At 36.0% G+C, this 14772-nt stretch overlaps 2 protein-coding genes across 3 annotated transcripts in view; one reads left to right on the top strand and one right to left on the bottom strand.

The window, feature by feature from the left end:
• The first annotated feature begins 7293 nt into the window (after positions 1-7293).
• LOC107551049 (augurin-A-like) lies at positions 7294-11476 on the top strand. The gene is made up of 3 exons (XM_016232539.1): positions 7294-7306; positions 8542-8654; positions 11357-11476. Exons 1-3 carry the CDS (start codon positions 7294-7296, stop codon positions 11474-11476), a joined length of 246 nt encoding a protein of 81 aa, XP_016088025.1.
• Positions 11477-12375: 899 nt separating this feature from the next.
• Positions 12376-14772, bottom strand: part of LOC107551074 (UDP-glucuronic acid decarboxylase 1) — an 87156-nt gene continuing 84759 nt past the window's right edge. For both annotated transcript variants that reach the window (XM_016232566.1, XM_016232567.1), the window contains exons 13-15: positions 13764-13821; positions 13579-13682; positions 12376-13286 (exon numbers count right to left, since the gene is read on the bottom strand). In XM_016232566.1, coding sequence (XP_016088052.1) covers positions 13155-13286; positions 13579-13682; positions 13764-13821 — 294 coding nt within the window. In that variant the 3' untranslated portion in view covers positions 12376-13154. The remainder of the gene's footprint in view (positions 13287-13578; positions 13683-13763; positions 13822-14772) is intronic.

Genomic DNA, 14772 nt, shown 5'->3' with positions numbered 1-14772 from the left:
TGCATATATATATATATATATATATATATATATATATATAAAGATATGGTGCATATATGAATCGTTTAGATCCAGCATTATGGTACTGTATTGAGGACAGTGTGGTGAGAATTGAAATACTTTTGTTCAATAAAAGTTTTGCAAAATAACTTAAAAGGAATTTAAGTACAAGTGGTTGCTGTCTTTGATCATTTTTCATCAATTCTGATTTCTGTTGTGAATTCAATACATGTATCAGTTCATCACAATACCTGCCAATTGACATTTTGAAACAAGTCATAATTTTTTACAAAATATACTTGCAATGTGTTTAGTTCACCAGTGGATGTCACTATCAGACAGCTTTAGAGTTAAACAGAAAATAACCTTTCCAAACTTTTTAACTTTTCAGCCAGTTCAACCCTTTTTATTCTATTGTCAGGGATAGATGAAGTCATGCCAAGCGCCATCTTCTTATCTAAACATAGTTATAGCATCCATTATCATATTACTTAACTGTAATAAGCAAATGCAACTTTTGCAGTATTTATTCACAGTTAATTTCACTTTTTGTGTTAGAAATATTGAGATGTTTGAATTATTATCGTAACAATGGCTGCTGCTTATCAAATCTAGTGACGTAATGCAGGTGGTCCTGTGCTGTAACTTATTGTGATGGTGGATGGTTTTTTACCTTTGAACTGTTCAGTAATGCAGTCTTTGATGTGGTCTTTAACGATGCAAATGCAGAAAATCTATCTTCTCTTTACGATTACCATCTATTACCAAGTTTGTTTGTTTTTTTGCGAGTGGCCGTCTCCTTAGCATCATCGATAGTCATTTGGCACCAATTGTGAGAATAATCAGAGCTATTGATGTCAGATGTCACGTTTGCAAATGCGAGATGACTGCACCACCAAGCTTGAATGCTGTCAATCCTAATTGTATTTCTTATTTTATTTGAAAATGAAATTCTTAGGTGTTTTATTTCATCTCATATATATATATATAAAAAAAATTAACTTAAATGATTTTAGCAAATGGCTGCAATATAACAAAGAGTGAAAAATTTAAGGGGGTCTGAATACTTTCCGTACCCACTGTATATATATAGGGTGAATTCGGGTAATTTTGTCTTCTGCGATTTATTTCGATATCTATCTAACACTTTAGATCAACACATTAGACTTTTCTGAAATCCCCAAGATGTTTTCTAACCACACTAGAAGAAAGAATGTTGATATTATACCCAGAGGAGACATGCCACACCTATTAGTGTTTTTTGTGGCAAAAAAAATAAATTCTGCCTGAATTTGATAATCTGGGACATATGTATTAGGCCTAAAAAAAGCCTATATTCACCATACTTTATGCATGCCAAACACAATATCACCAATTTTTAAAAAGCATTATGAAAAAATGACAAGTACAGAAATCTCAATAAGGAAATGTCTATTTCAACTGAGGAAAACTACTATCAGGAAAAATAATTTCTTTCTGTACACAGGATGAACAGTCTACTGTGTTAATTCATTTTAATTAATATTGTATTAACATTTTAAAGAATCAACAAAAATTTAAACAACAGCAAGCAAGAATTTGATTAATGGATTATTCAGTCAGTTATTCAAGTTCTCCATTCTATTCAAATTTGGGCTACTTGGGGAACAAACACTCCGTGTGTGTGTGTGTGTGTGTGTGTGTGTGTGTGTGTGTGCGTGTGTCTGTGTACAGAACATTGTCAACTGGCCTGGGCGCAGATCCCCCTCCTGCTCAGTGATTTGAACCATTGTTTATACTAAACTAACTGGAAATTTGGGAAATGAAATTAACTGTTTACTTCATCCTGAGAGCTTTGCTTGCTACTGGAATACGTTTCCCAGATTCCATCTCTGTAGCATCTCTCTCTAGCTAGCTGGTTTAGCTAGCTGCTAGCTGTGAACTTATGCTAATGTTAAAACCTCCAGTAGTCCACATTAAAGGGTTAGTTGCATTGCTTCAGTCCAAAAGAAATTAAATAAAAAGCACCCATCCATTAAAAAAAAGTGTCTCACACGTCTCCGGGGGGCGAACAAAGGCCTCCTGTAGCGAATCGATGCATTTTTGTAAAACAAAAAATATCCATATTCAAAACGTAATAATCACTTTAATGTAGCTTTTTATTTCACTTCTTTTGGACTGAAGCAATGCAACACCCGCTGAGTACAACGATAGAGCTTGACAATTTTTTATATAACTCCGACTGGATTCGTCTGAAAGAAGAAAGTCATATACACCTAGGATGCCTCGGGGGTGAGTAAAACACAGTCTAATTTTCATTTTTGGGTGAACTAACCCTTTAACACCCATTTCTCATTATAGCATATATTATCCCTTGTCATTAGACTTATAAAGTCCCTAAATACATATTTCCTCCATTTGAAAACTGTCCCAGATTACCCAAAGCATGCTGTCCCACGTTCTCAATCATATTTGATAATGTGGGACAACAAAAAAATGTTTGAAAGAAAAAAAACTAAAACACATTTTCAACACTTTAATACATATTTTGTTGCTTGAATAGATCACAAACATAATTTGACAACAATTAGGAACATTGCATTATTTATGACAGATTTATGTCCTTAACATTAATCTAGTCAGAATCCTATGTCACTGACCTTGTCATGCAATTCCCAGGGGAGCTGCTTGATTGACAAGTGCCCCGCCCCTTTCTGTGGAATCACCCCAATGAAGTCATGTGATTTCAATCACATGACATCTATGCTAAAATTATAGTAAAAGTCCTGTTGACTAAATTTTGTTAGAACAGGAAATAAACACACTGGATCTTAGGTGTCCCAGATTACCCAAATTCACCCTATATATATATATATATATTACAGTTCCCCATTTACCGCTTTTCGTGACATAGGCAAAAAAAAATGTAGGGCCCCCCTTCCCTATTAAAATAATAGGCCTAATATTACCACCCAAGCAAACAAAAATATTTCTTAATCAGTGGAAACCGTTACAGTGTTTTCTATCGCAATAAGCGCTTGCATTCAGTCAATAAAAATCGAATAGTTACTTCATTTGTAACGGCCTGGAGTCACAATCACTCATCAATTGTTCAGATGATTTGTTTCAAGACATTTGACATGTTTCCGTCCTGAAATCTCGTGGGTGTTGAACTAGCTAATTTTTTACGCACCTCATCCCAAACCTTCCGTTGAGACACGCTGGCTTTAAAATTGTGGATATTATTATCATGAATGATTATATACATATTAAATTACACAAATTAAACCAATAAAGATATACAATTATGCTGTAAGGGACAATGTGTTCAGTGGTTGTAATGTTTGTACTGAAACAAAACACCGATACAAAAAAAAAACAAAAAACTTTTCAGTAGACAAAAACTCCATAAAAGAGATTTAAAGCAAGTTGTTAGTTACACGTAATCTAGGACCAGTGCATTTCATCCTTTATATAGGCCTATTCATCAACGTAAAATTCAATACGCTATCAACTCTAAAGTCTATTTTATTTTCAGTTGAATCATGTGCTTCTTTATAACAACAATGCAAATGTGTCAATCTTAAAATGATCGGTTTAATACCCGTATAATTGGTCATCAGCATTTATTCACAACATTTATGAGATATTTATTATGCCTTAGTCATTTTACTACATTCAGTGATTTTGGAAAGCAAGATGATGGCATTTAGCCTAGCTATTGTGAATGCACATTCTGACCAAGAATGATAACTAACAATAACTATAACCGTAAGGTTTTAAAAATCATGTCTAAATGTCTAACGTCAACAGACCACACCACAAATCAATCGTCAAAGTGGAAAGATATTGTTGGAATCACTTTCACAACAATTTTTCCTAGCTAATGGACAATAAAAACACTGACAGCCAATCAAAATCCTGCCTGCTTTGACAATGTATTTGTTATGGTTGTCATTTTTTGGTGTGAACAGGCCTTAATACAAGAAACCAGTGGCATGCACAGACCTGAGGAGGGGGAGAAATGGGGATTGGTGTCCCCCTCGGTACAAATTGTGGTCCAGGGGGCACCTAGATCGGACTAAAAGGGCTCTTTAGCAATTAAAGGGGCAGGGGCATGAGAACAAACAGCTACTGATTACCACTTCGCCTGGTTGCCACTTTCTTTTGGATGCCATGAATTTGGCATAGCACCTACAGGACAAAAGACATCCTGTAAAGAACAAAACAAGTTTGTGCAATAAAACAGGAACTTTTGTTCTTTTGTGTTCTTTTGAGTTTGAATCAACCTTGGGTTCTCTTCAAGGCTGGATCACCATATAAAAATAAAAAACAACTTTCCACAATCCTCATTCACAATGCACTGTTTGTATAGATGTGTGATTGGCGGAGTGTTCTGTGATGCTATTATCATAATTGAATAGTTTTTGCAATAATTCTCTCCCATGATCTGTTCAGCACACAGGGTTACGTGATGTCTCATATTCGTGTGTTTGTGCTTCTCTGCACCTTCCTGCTGATTAGTTTCTGTGAAGCAGGTAAGATCTCAGTTCTCCCGTCTGCTGATGTGATTAACTGTTCTTAAGTATTTATTGTATTGCTGCTTATTTAGCCTGTGTGCTGGTCTGTTTCAGCTTTAGGCAGATCCATTAACACCACTGGACTAAACAGTCCAAACATTTGGCAAGCAAGTCTGGTTCAGTAGCATTATAGGCGCTAATTACACAGGCTTTTTGCCAATATAGATTTTAAAACTAACTGTGGAACAGATTGAATGTTATGTAAGAATGCTATATCAGTCATAGCAGCATATACTTCACTGCGTTGAAATTCTCTGTCCCATTATCTTCCGTCAGATGAATGATATTCCTGTGGAATTACTGGATTTGCTTGCCAATGGTCTTAAATATTTGAGATTCTTTCACAGATGAGAAATGCCTCTTCTCATTTTGTGTGTTTTAGAGCTAATAAAAGACGTTAAATATGTAAGGGTTTATTTAAGTTTCTTCAGTTATTGGACGTTTTGGCCCTGTGGACTTTAAGTAAATAAATAAATCATTATTTGGATTGAAAGCATTTGTTGTGGTTGAAATGAAACCAATGCGTTATTTGTGTAAAATTTTAATGAATAATTTTCATGCAACAAATAATGAAATGGTTTATTTCACTCTGTTTAAATTAGCATGTTTTTTTAACAATGCAAAATGATGAACTAACTTAGTGCAGACTGAATGTCTGAGACTTGAGACATTTTTTTAAAAATTTAAAAAATAAACACAAAAGTGCCCGTCTTTGAAGAAATACCCTTATTCCACTTTAGATGGTTTATCATTTTAAAGATGAAATACACTTTGCCTAGATTTTTGCCCCAATTTGCAGATTGCACAAGTTAATGCTAGTTGCTGACAGTCAGAGGCAGTCTACAGAATTGAGAAAATAGTGTAGTGTATGGATGTACACACTAAAAAATGCTGGGTTGTTTCAACCCAACTTTGGGTTAAAATTTGAATGTAAAAATTTAACCCAACAGTTGGGTTAGTCTATATTTGACCCAAAGTTGGGTTGAAACAACCCAGCATTTTTTAGAGTGTAGACTCAGAATTGAGAAAATAGTGTAGTGTACAGATGGTCTCCGTGATTTTGCCAAGTAAGACATGTTCCTGGATCAGCATCTTTTGTTGATCCTGGATCAACATTACTGTCCAAAAATACAGACTTAACCCAATCCCCACCCCTACACCTAACCTTTCCCATAATTTATTCCTAAAATCAGAAACCTAACCCTACCCATAATTTATTCCTAAAATCAGAGGGAAATGATAGCTGATTAACAAGGGTGTTGAAGCACCTAACCCTGATTGTAAGCTTAAAACTGACATTTCCTGAAAAGTTATCCCTCAATTCTGATTGGTTGATAGGAATGATGTTCCAGGATCAACAAGGATGTTGATCCAGGGACATGCTGTACTTGGTGAAATCACACTCACCATATTTTATTATATTTTTTTTTAGCTTCAGACAGCACCATAGTCGTCAGAGATCAAATATGTTTGATATTTTGTGTTTAGAACAACTTGAACATCTGGTAGTGTGTGATCCTCAGTCATTTAGTATATGATGCCCAGTTTCTTTTACAAAGTCTGCAAGTTTATACACTAAAAAATGCTGGGTTAAATACAACCCAGTGCTGGGTAAAACAGGGACAAACCCAGCAATTGGGTTGTTTTGACCCAACGGTTGGGTTACTACCCAGAAGGTTGGGTTAAACATTTAACCCAACCACTGGGTTTGTCCCGGTTTTACCCAGCACTGGGTTGTATTTAACCCAGCATTGTTTAGAGTATAATATTAGCCTAGTGTTTTAAAATTAGCTCAGATTTTAAAAGTAGTGAAATGTATTCCATCTTTTAGGTGTTTCTTTGTCTGTAAGGTGTTCCAGCTCACAAGGAGATCAGGGCGAAAAGGAGTCTGCCATACTGGAACCTCTGGTCCTCTGATTTCTACGGCTGGGTGGATGAGTTGCGATCTCAAAGCGGATATGACACACTGCTGGACTTGGCGAGAAACTATTGGGCTCACTTTCCCATTGCTAGTTTTCTAGATTATGGAAGCACCCCAGGGCAAAATGACCATCATCCAGAGCTGGAAGTTGAAGACTTAAAATAACATGGCAAAGTCTTTCCCAACGGGCTTCCGCTGTATACAGTTTTCCCCTCCATTAGCTGCCCGGGTTATGACTATTACAGTACATGTCTTTTTGGAACATCATCTTCCCCCAATCTGTGAATCATTTTTACAGATCTTTCTCTCGCTCATTCTTTTATTCTTGCACATTAACTGTCTGCGCAAATTATCCATGTGATTCAAAGATGTTTATTGTTAGTACAACATTAAGCACATTTTGTTAATCAATGAGTTGAAATGCAAGTACAGCAATAAATGCACTTTGCCAAAAACATTTGGATTTATTTAAACAGAGTTCAGGAGCTCAAGCTGTTTCATAATCAAATTATTAATGTATTATGATGATTTTTAGATTTATAGAAGAACACAATAAGCTTCTCCCAAACAGCTATTCATGCAAATGAGGAAATGAGTCTGGTCGATGTCACATTGAGATATATATATATTTTTCAAGCTAATTGCAGTTGCAAATTTCATCAAAAATCAGTCACCTACAAATTACAATACATTATACCGACTTCAAACATGCTTGTTTAAAATAACAATTTTCTACTTATTTTTATATTTTTAAGTTTTCAGATAACTGAAACTTACTGGGATAAGTTTGTCCACCAAAATATAATCATAACTATGTCTCAAGGAAGTACTGAAAGATAATACTAATAGGTTTAAAATGTCAAATACACAGCACTTAAGGCAAAAGGGACTAAGACTTCTTTAGATGAACTGCCATTACTGCTGAGATACCAAATTGTCTTCTCACAAGCCTGAAGTCTGAGACTGTGATTTACTCCCATGCTGAGGGAAGAGCTCAGTTGTGGAGGAGTTAAAGGGGTCATATGATGCGATTTCAAGTTTTCCTTTCTCTTTGGAGTGTTACAAGCTGTTCGTGAATAGATAAGATCCCTAAAGTTGCAAAGACTAAAGTCTCAAATCCAAAGAGATATTCTTTAAAAAAGTTAAGACTTGTCCACGCCCCCCTAAAACGCCTCGTTTAAACACGCCCCCACATGTCTGCGTCACTATGTGGGAAGATTTGCATCATGCCACCCAAATGTTCACGCAAATAAAGAAGACAACACTATGGGGCTTCGCCAGTTAAATGGTTGAAAATAACTTCCAAATATCTGTCCACTGTAGTGGATGCAATGCATGATGGGGTTAAATTTATAAAGCAGTCTGGGACATGAATCCTGACATCCCTCTGCTGTTACTCCTGCTCATGTAAGATGATATAATCCTGTAGTCAGAAAAAGGCTCTAACAAGCCAGGCTTAGGTCTCCTGGAATACCTGAGACACAGCTAACAACCAACAAATTGGTAGAGCAGCAAATTAGTGTGTGCTCACAATTCTCCTAACCTCACCCTCAGGGCCTGTAAACTTCGCCTCCTGACCACTAATTGCCATTGCCTGTTTCCAAGCTGTGTGTCCCGTGGGATCGGCTTGATGAGAAGGATCCAACTTCACCTCCACAGTCTGAAACGAAGAGCTCCAACAACTCCAGAGGGCGTTCAGTCCAAACAAATCCAATACACTCATCTGATTTATACACATCAGTCTGCATGAGCTAATGCAAAAATAATCTCTTTTTGGAATCTGTACACGACTAATATTTTGATTCATTATGTACACACTGTAAAATGTTTATAATACAAAGATTACACAGCTCTGCCTATTGAGAAAAAAATAGTCAAGTGTTTAGAGTTTGTTTTATTGACAAAAAGAGGTATTCAAAATGTATCATTTTTTTAAACTTACAATCTGCAAAGGAGTGAATAAATATGTCCAAATACTCCATTTACTCTCAAAGAACTTTACATAAACACAAGTTTATGAGCTTCTTCACAAAATCTGTAATTTTCTGTCATTGCTTAAAGCCAAACAGTTCCTGGCCTCCCTTAAAAGACCCAAAAGGAACCTGTGGGACCGCAGCCGTCCTGACGTTCAGCAGTGGATCCAGCAGTTCATGTACATGGGCTTTGATGAAGCGGTGAGTGCTTGTTTTCATTTCTTAAACATACCATAAAACAGTTTCATCTTTTACAGTCTTTATATCACACTAACGTGAGTTTGAAAATTGTGCCACAGTTTTATACTTTATAACTGTATTTAAGAAGCCTACAGTTTTTTGGAAATTTCTACCCTAGTATAAATCTTTTTTGTTGACTTTGACTTTTATTTCACTACATTTTTAAGGAGAAAACTGATACTTTTACTCGTCTTTTCCCCAGACCATTTACTTACATTTGTGAGTATTCGCAAATGAATCTTTATCAGTTTGGTTCCTTTGAATCTGTTAAAAAGCTTCTAAATGATTTCGAGAAGTGCATAAGAAGCCAGGTGCAATTGTGTGCCTGCCTTCAGCCGGTAAATCATCTTATCTGACCAGATTTGCTGTTCCACGTGATGAATTTTCACTTGACCGTCGGTGTAGAAAAAGGCCTTAATAAAGTGCGAGTGTCCTGGTCACTTTCTCACTTACCCAATCAATATAGTACTACTGCAGTTAAAAGACAATCAGTCAGTCAGAGCTCGTTACTTGGTTTCACCTGCACACTCGCACCATTTTTTTTAGCTTAATTTAATATTTGGGGTTGAGGGTTAGAGTTGGGGTGGCTTAGAGTCAAGGACCCCCGGAGGACCTCGTGAAGCTGGAAGTAGGGCAAAGCCTGCCAGTAAGGTTGGTGGGTGAGAAGCAGGAGGAGCCCTAGATTGTAACCAACATTTTATTTTATTGCTGTTTCCAAAATAGACTTACCAACACTCATCACATACAACAAAGCACTAAAAAAAGCACCATCATTCCTCATAGGGACCTAAAAAATGTCCCCACAAGTATAGTAATACCAGTCAATTTTGTCATTGTGGGGACATTTTTTTTAGGTCCCTGTGCGGAAACTATGTTTTTGAAAATCTAAAAATGCAGAAAGTTTTGTGTGAGAGGTAGGTTTAGGGTAAGGGGATAGAAAATACAGCTGGGGAGTATAAAATGCATTACGTCTATGGAATGTCCCCATAAAACACGGAAACCTGTGTGTGTGTACAATCTGTGATATAACTCTCGCATGTCCTAACATAGACTCCAGCAACCCACCACTTACAGGCGGCCATTAATACAGTCAGTTACAATCAGTACCTGTTTATACAATCTACTTGTTTTTTGACACGCAAGTAAATTTAATATCAGTTACTGGAATACTTATTTTTCCATAAAGATAAGGTCTCTGTATATTTCACTTCTTTATCACCTGCATGTTTTATGATGTTTGTGAAAACTGCTGTCAGTAAATGCAAGGCTTTGTTTTTCCAGCCTGCATTTTGAGGGTTTGATGTTGTGTGCTTTGCAAGCAGTACACAACAATAAAGGACGGTATTCCTTTGTTCCTTTTCTTGGTTCACTTAATTCTTTAGGTTACAATTTCTGCAGTTTCCTAAATATTAAATGCACAATACATAAGGAATACTGAGCAAATAACCAGTCATTATTGTAAAATAAACACTAACAAAGAGATCAGTTGGACTCCCCAATGTGAAACGTCCAACCCCATTAAAAGGTTTCGTACCCAATAAATAAACAGATAATGGCCATGAAAAATTGATTTGTGTGTAAATGATCTTTTAGAAACTGTGAAAACTGTAAAGGAAGTAAAAATTATATTCATTTTCTCCATAGTGAAACTGATTTTTAACAGTAACTTATAAAGTTTTAAAAACGGATCCCTTGTGAGCTCTGAAGTTGTTAATTGTATGCTTTTGTTGAAGCATTGGCATCAGTTCGTATGATTTCAATATATTTTTAAAGTACTATTATATAACAGTGGAATATGCAGTAAAAAAAAAAAAAACTACTCATGATGCTATACAGAAAAATTGTAAGCAAATTGTGCCTCTCCCATGAAGCACCATATAATCAAAACGCTCCCTATGAACTCAAAATAATTCAATATTTGTCTGTCTATATGCATATTTTGTAATAAACTAAAATATTGTTTCTACAGATACAATCAACACTTTTTAAATAGTTTTACCTTTCATGTGATTTTCCCTCACTAAATCTGTTAACACTGTACCTTTGTCTGATTGCCAAATACTATTTTTGCTTCAAGTTTGTAATGTTGTGATTCATCTCGGCTGGTTGGTTTGGTTCATGACTTTTCTAGAATCTCTGTGGGGAAAAATACTTGCAGAATCAACAGAGCTGAAGAAGTTGCACTGATGCACTCTATTTAGTTCAATCAAATCCACAGGATTGCCCTGTTACATATACAATCAATGTAAGCGGCCAAAGTTCAGCTTTAAAAAAAAAAAACGTATGTACATTTAAATAATTTTGTGAATTCAGTTGTGACCGCTCAACTTATTTTTCTGTCTTTAAGGGATTGACGGTATTTCATTTTCAGATCGAAAACATAACGTTGCTGCAAAAACAGCGTTAATACATCTATACTAATGGTCCTTCATCATAATTCACAAGAGCATAATTACATCAGAGCAAAAAAAAAAAGAAGCATTGTATATCTGTGATGACACATCTTAAAAAGTACATTGATTAAACAGTAAATTATATAATAGTGGGTGTTCCGTGCATTTCAATGACTTTGAATCATGTACACACACAAAAAAAACCATTTTATGTGACATCTTGTTTCAAATTTTTAGGATTTATCTTTTCGCTTGAACCTTTTTCTTCAGAGGCTCGAAACGGATCTGGCCTACTGGATGGACCACTACCAATCCAGTGACTCTCCCATGGGGCCTCGCAGCGCTGCCTCATACAGGCACGGAGCAAATGTCATCTATGACTACTACTAAAACACCAAGAATATGTTTCTAAGATTTACCACACAGTGATGTCAGCGTGCTGCTTTCGTCTGTAGCTTGTGCTTGCTCTTGTAAATGGAAATAAGAGAAAATCAAGAAAAAAAAGTCGATTTTAATAGTGCACCCGAAATGAAGATTCTATCATCATTCACTTGAAAATGACAAAAATGTCCCAGCAAAATATCATACAAGTAGCCTATATAGCAGGTTCCCAGGACTTGAGAACCACTGCTATATACCATACGATCACTTTGTGTGAGAAGGCTGAAATTGAGGTCATTTAATCGTGTCAAATCATTTTTTGAGTTTGACAGTCCTAGTCTTTATACACTTTCATTATAAGGAAGAGAAGATAATGATATTCTTCAAAAAAAAGTGTCTAATGGATTTGGAACATTATGATGAGTAAATGACAGAACTGGAAACAGTTCAAATAAAAACCACAGAACCTAACTGCTTTTTGTTTGTTTGTTTTAAACACATGCATACTTTTATTCAGCAAGGACGCATTAAATTGATCAAAAGTGACATTTATAATCTTACAAAAGATTTCCAATTCAAATAAACCCTGATTTTGAACTTTCTAGTCATAAAATTCACAAAACATTTGATAAGATATTGAGCAGCAAATCAACATAGAATGATTTCTGAATGACCATGAGACACTGAAGACTGGAGTAATGATGCTGAACATTCAGCTTGGCCATTTCAGGAATAAATTACATTTTAAATTTCAAATAGAAAACGGTTATTTTAAATTGTATTGATATTTCACAATAGTACTGTTTTTACTTTATTCGTGATCAAATAAATTCAGCCTTGATCGACCAAAAGAGAATTCTGACAAAACATTAAAAAAAAACAAATTCTGTAGTGAAGGGAGATAACAGAGAGAGATGGATTTATGAATGGAAATGCAGCAGAGAACAGATAAAAGCAATAAAATGAGAAAAAAAGCGATCAGTAATTAGGCAGAAGAACAGAGAAAGTGAGGTTGAAAATAGAATACAGTGAAAATCACAGTAAATATTTTATTAAAATATTTTCACCTGAAATTAAATATAGGTTCAAAGTTCTGTATGATGTTTCACAAAGGTAACAACAGATTTAGCTCAAAATCATCACAAAGATTAAAGCAGAAAGAACATTTGCCAAAGCTTTTCTTCTATCCGTCTCCTCAGATTTCTTGACAGAGCTGGATGAGGTTTCCTGCTCCAGACCAGACATTCAAGATCTTTAAATAGTTTGCAACTGCTAATCTTCATAATTTTCAACAGGTGTCCATTCAACAAACACACCGCTAGCTTTGACAATGATAAAAAAATAGATCACATCAATTAAATCGGCACAGGATGTAAACGTAACAAAAAAGCACACAGAGATCAAAGCTTGCTTTAAATAACAGACAGACGACTGACAAACCAAAGTGCAAGGCAAAGTCTGTAAATCGGATATCTTTGAGGCACATGGACTGAAAAACAAACTCTTTAGAGACAGCTCTCTGCCTGAGCTGCATTTCAAAATATTCGCAAAAACATCAGAATTTTTTTTTTTTTTTTTCCAAAAAGTTGGATCTGTAAGTGGGAGGTGGGAAACCCACGCTGTATAATGGCTGCTGGACTTCTATGGTCCTCCAGTATCCCAGCATTCCTGACATCAACACAATTCATCAGTTGTGTCTGGGTCTTCCTTTTTTTATCCGTGCAGCCTTGGGTTTGGGTATATACTGATTGTTGGCTTGATGCTCTAGCTCTCTGCTGAAGTACTGGATGGTTTTGTTCAAGCCTTCCTCCAGTGGCACCTGCAAACACATAAAGACCATGTGATATTTCAGTTTTTCTTTTTTAATAAATCTGCAAAAATGTCAACAATTCTGTGTTTTTCTGTCAATATGGGGTGCTGTGTGTACATTAATGAGGAAAAAAAATAACTTAAATGATTTTAGCAAATGGCTGCAATATAACAAAGAGTGAAAAATTTAAGGGGGTCTGAATACTTTCCGTACCCACTGTACATGCACACAAGATTTTTTTTAACAGGTTTTGAATAGATAAAATGGCCCTAATATTCATGATGATCAGTTCATAACTCACCACAGGTTCCCAGCCCAGAAGCATTTTGGCCTTGCGGATGTCTGGCCGTCTTCTCTGTGGATCATCTTGTGCTTCTGGAAGGAATTGAATATGACTGCGGCTCACTGAGGAGACAATCAGCGGTGTGCTGTTAGTTTAATCAGATTCTTAAACCCCATTTGCGATTTTATAGAATTTCTACTTACCAACTAGACTCTTAATAAGCTGTGCAAACTCCAGTATGGTGTGTTCCTCTGGATTTCCCTAGACGCGAGAAAAGAAGGGAAGATAGATCAATAGGTTTAGGTTGGAGAGGGTCTTAATATCTCCTTCACATTGAATTGAATCAGACTGAAGGCCAAGCAATTCAGCTGTGAGACAACGTGCCTGGTGGACAATACTATCAGCTCAAATGTAATATAAAGGCAGAATTATTGTGTCAAATGAGCTAAAAAAAATAGCTCTGAAAAGTGGAAATAATGTGGCAGGCAATAGACTGTGGTCTTTTTTAAATGTATAATATTTGTTCAGTCCACATAGCACACATTTACTTGTTTAAACACTTGTTGTGACCCTGGAGCACAAAAGCAGTCGCTGGAGTATATTTGTAGCAATTGCCAAAATACATTGTATGGGTCAAAATTATTGATTTTTCATTAGGACATTAAGTAAAGATCATGTTCCATGAAGATATTTTGTAAATTTCCTACTGTAAATATATCAAAACATAATTTTTGATTAGTAATATGCATTGCTAAGAATTTCATTTGGACAACTTTAAAGGGGTCATATGATGCGATTTCAATTTTTCCTTTCTCTTTGGAGTGTTACAAGCTCTTGGTGCATAAAGAAGATCTGTAAAGTTGCAAAGACTAACGTCTCAAATCCAAAGAGAAATTCTTTATAAAAGTTAAAAGTCAGCCACACCTACCTAAAACGGCTCGTTCTAACACGCCTCCACATGTCTACGTCACGATGTGGGCCCAAATGTTCACGCAAAGAAAGGCGGCGTAACTTTTATTCTCACTGTAGTATTGTTGTTGCCACCGCCGCCATGTCGTGAAGGCGCTGTGTGTTTCCTTGTGAAAGCGAAACTACTTTGTTTGGCCTTCCAAAAGAGGACGATATCCGCTTCGTCATGCCTGGAGCTGATCCATGCTGGTCACTGAGTAAATACATCAACTTTGCGCTGTGGATCGCTGGATCGGCTTTCAC

This window comes from Sinocyclocheilus grahami, unplaced genomic scaffold, assembly GCF_001515645.1.
Source record: "Sinocyclocheilus grahami isolate Dianchi unplaced genomic scaffold, SAMN03320097.WGS_v1.1 scaffold413.1, whole genome shotgun sequence".
Taxonomy (NCBI): domain Eukaryota; kingdom Metazoa; phylum Chordata; class Actinopteri; order Cypriniformes; family Cyprinidae; genus Sinocyclocheilus; species Sinocyclocheilus grahami.
Note: the sequence above shows the minus strand (reverse complement) of the source record. Positions and strands in the feature narration are given on the sequence as shown.

Excerpts from the sequence above, each read along its gene's own strand:
- LOC107551049 (XM_016232539.1), top strand. Across the intron at positions 8,655-11,356 it reads ACATGGGCTTTGATGAAGCG|AGGCTCGAAACGGATCTGGC; the intron begins GTGAGTGCTTGT and ends CTTTTTCTTCAG.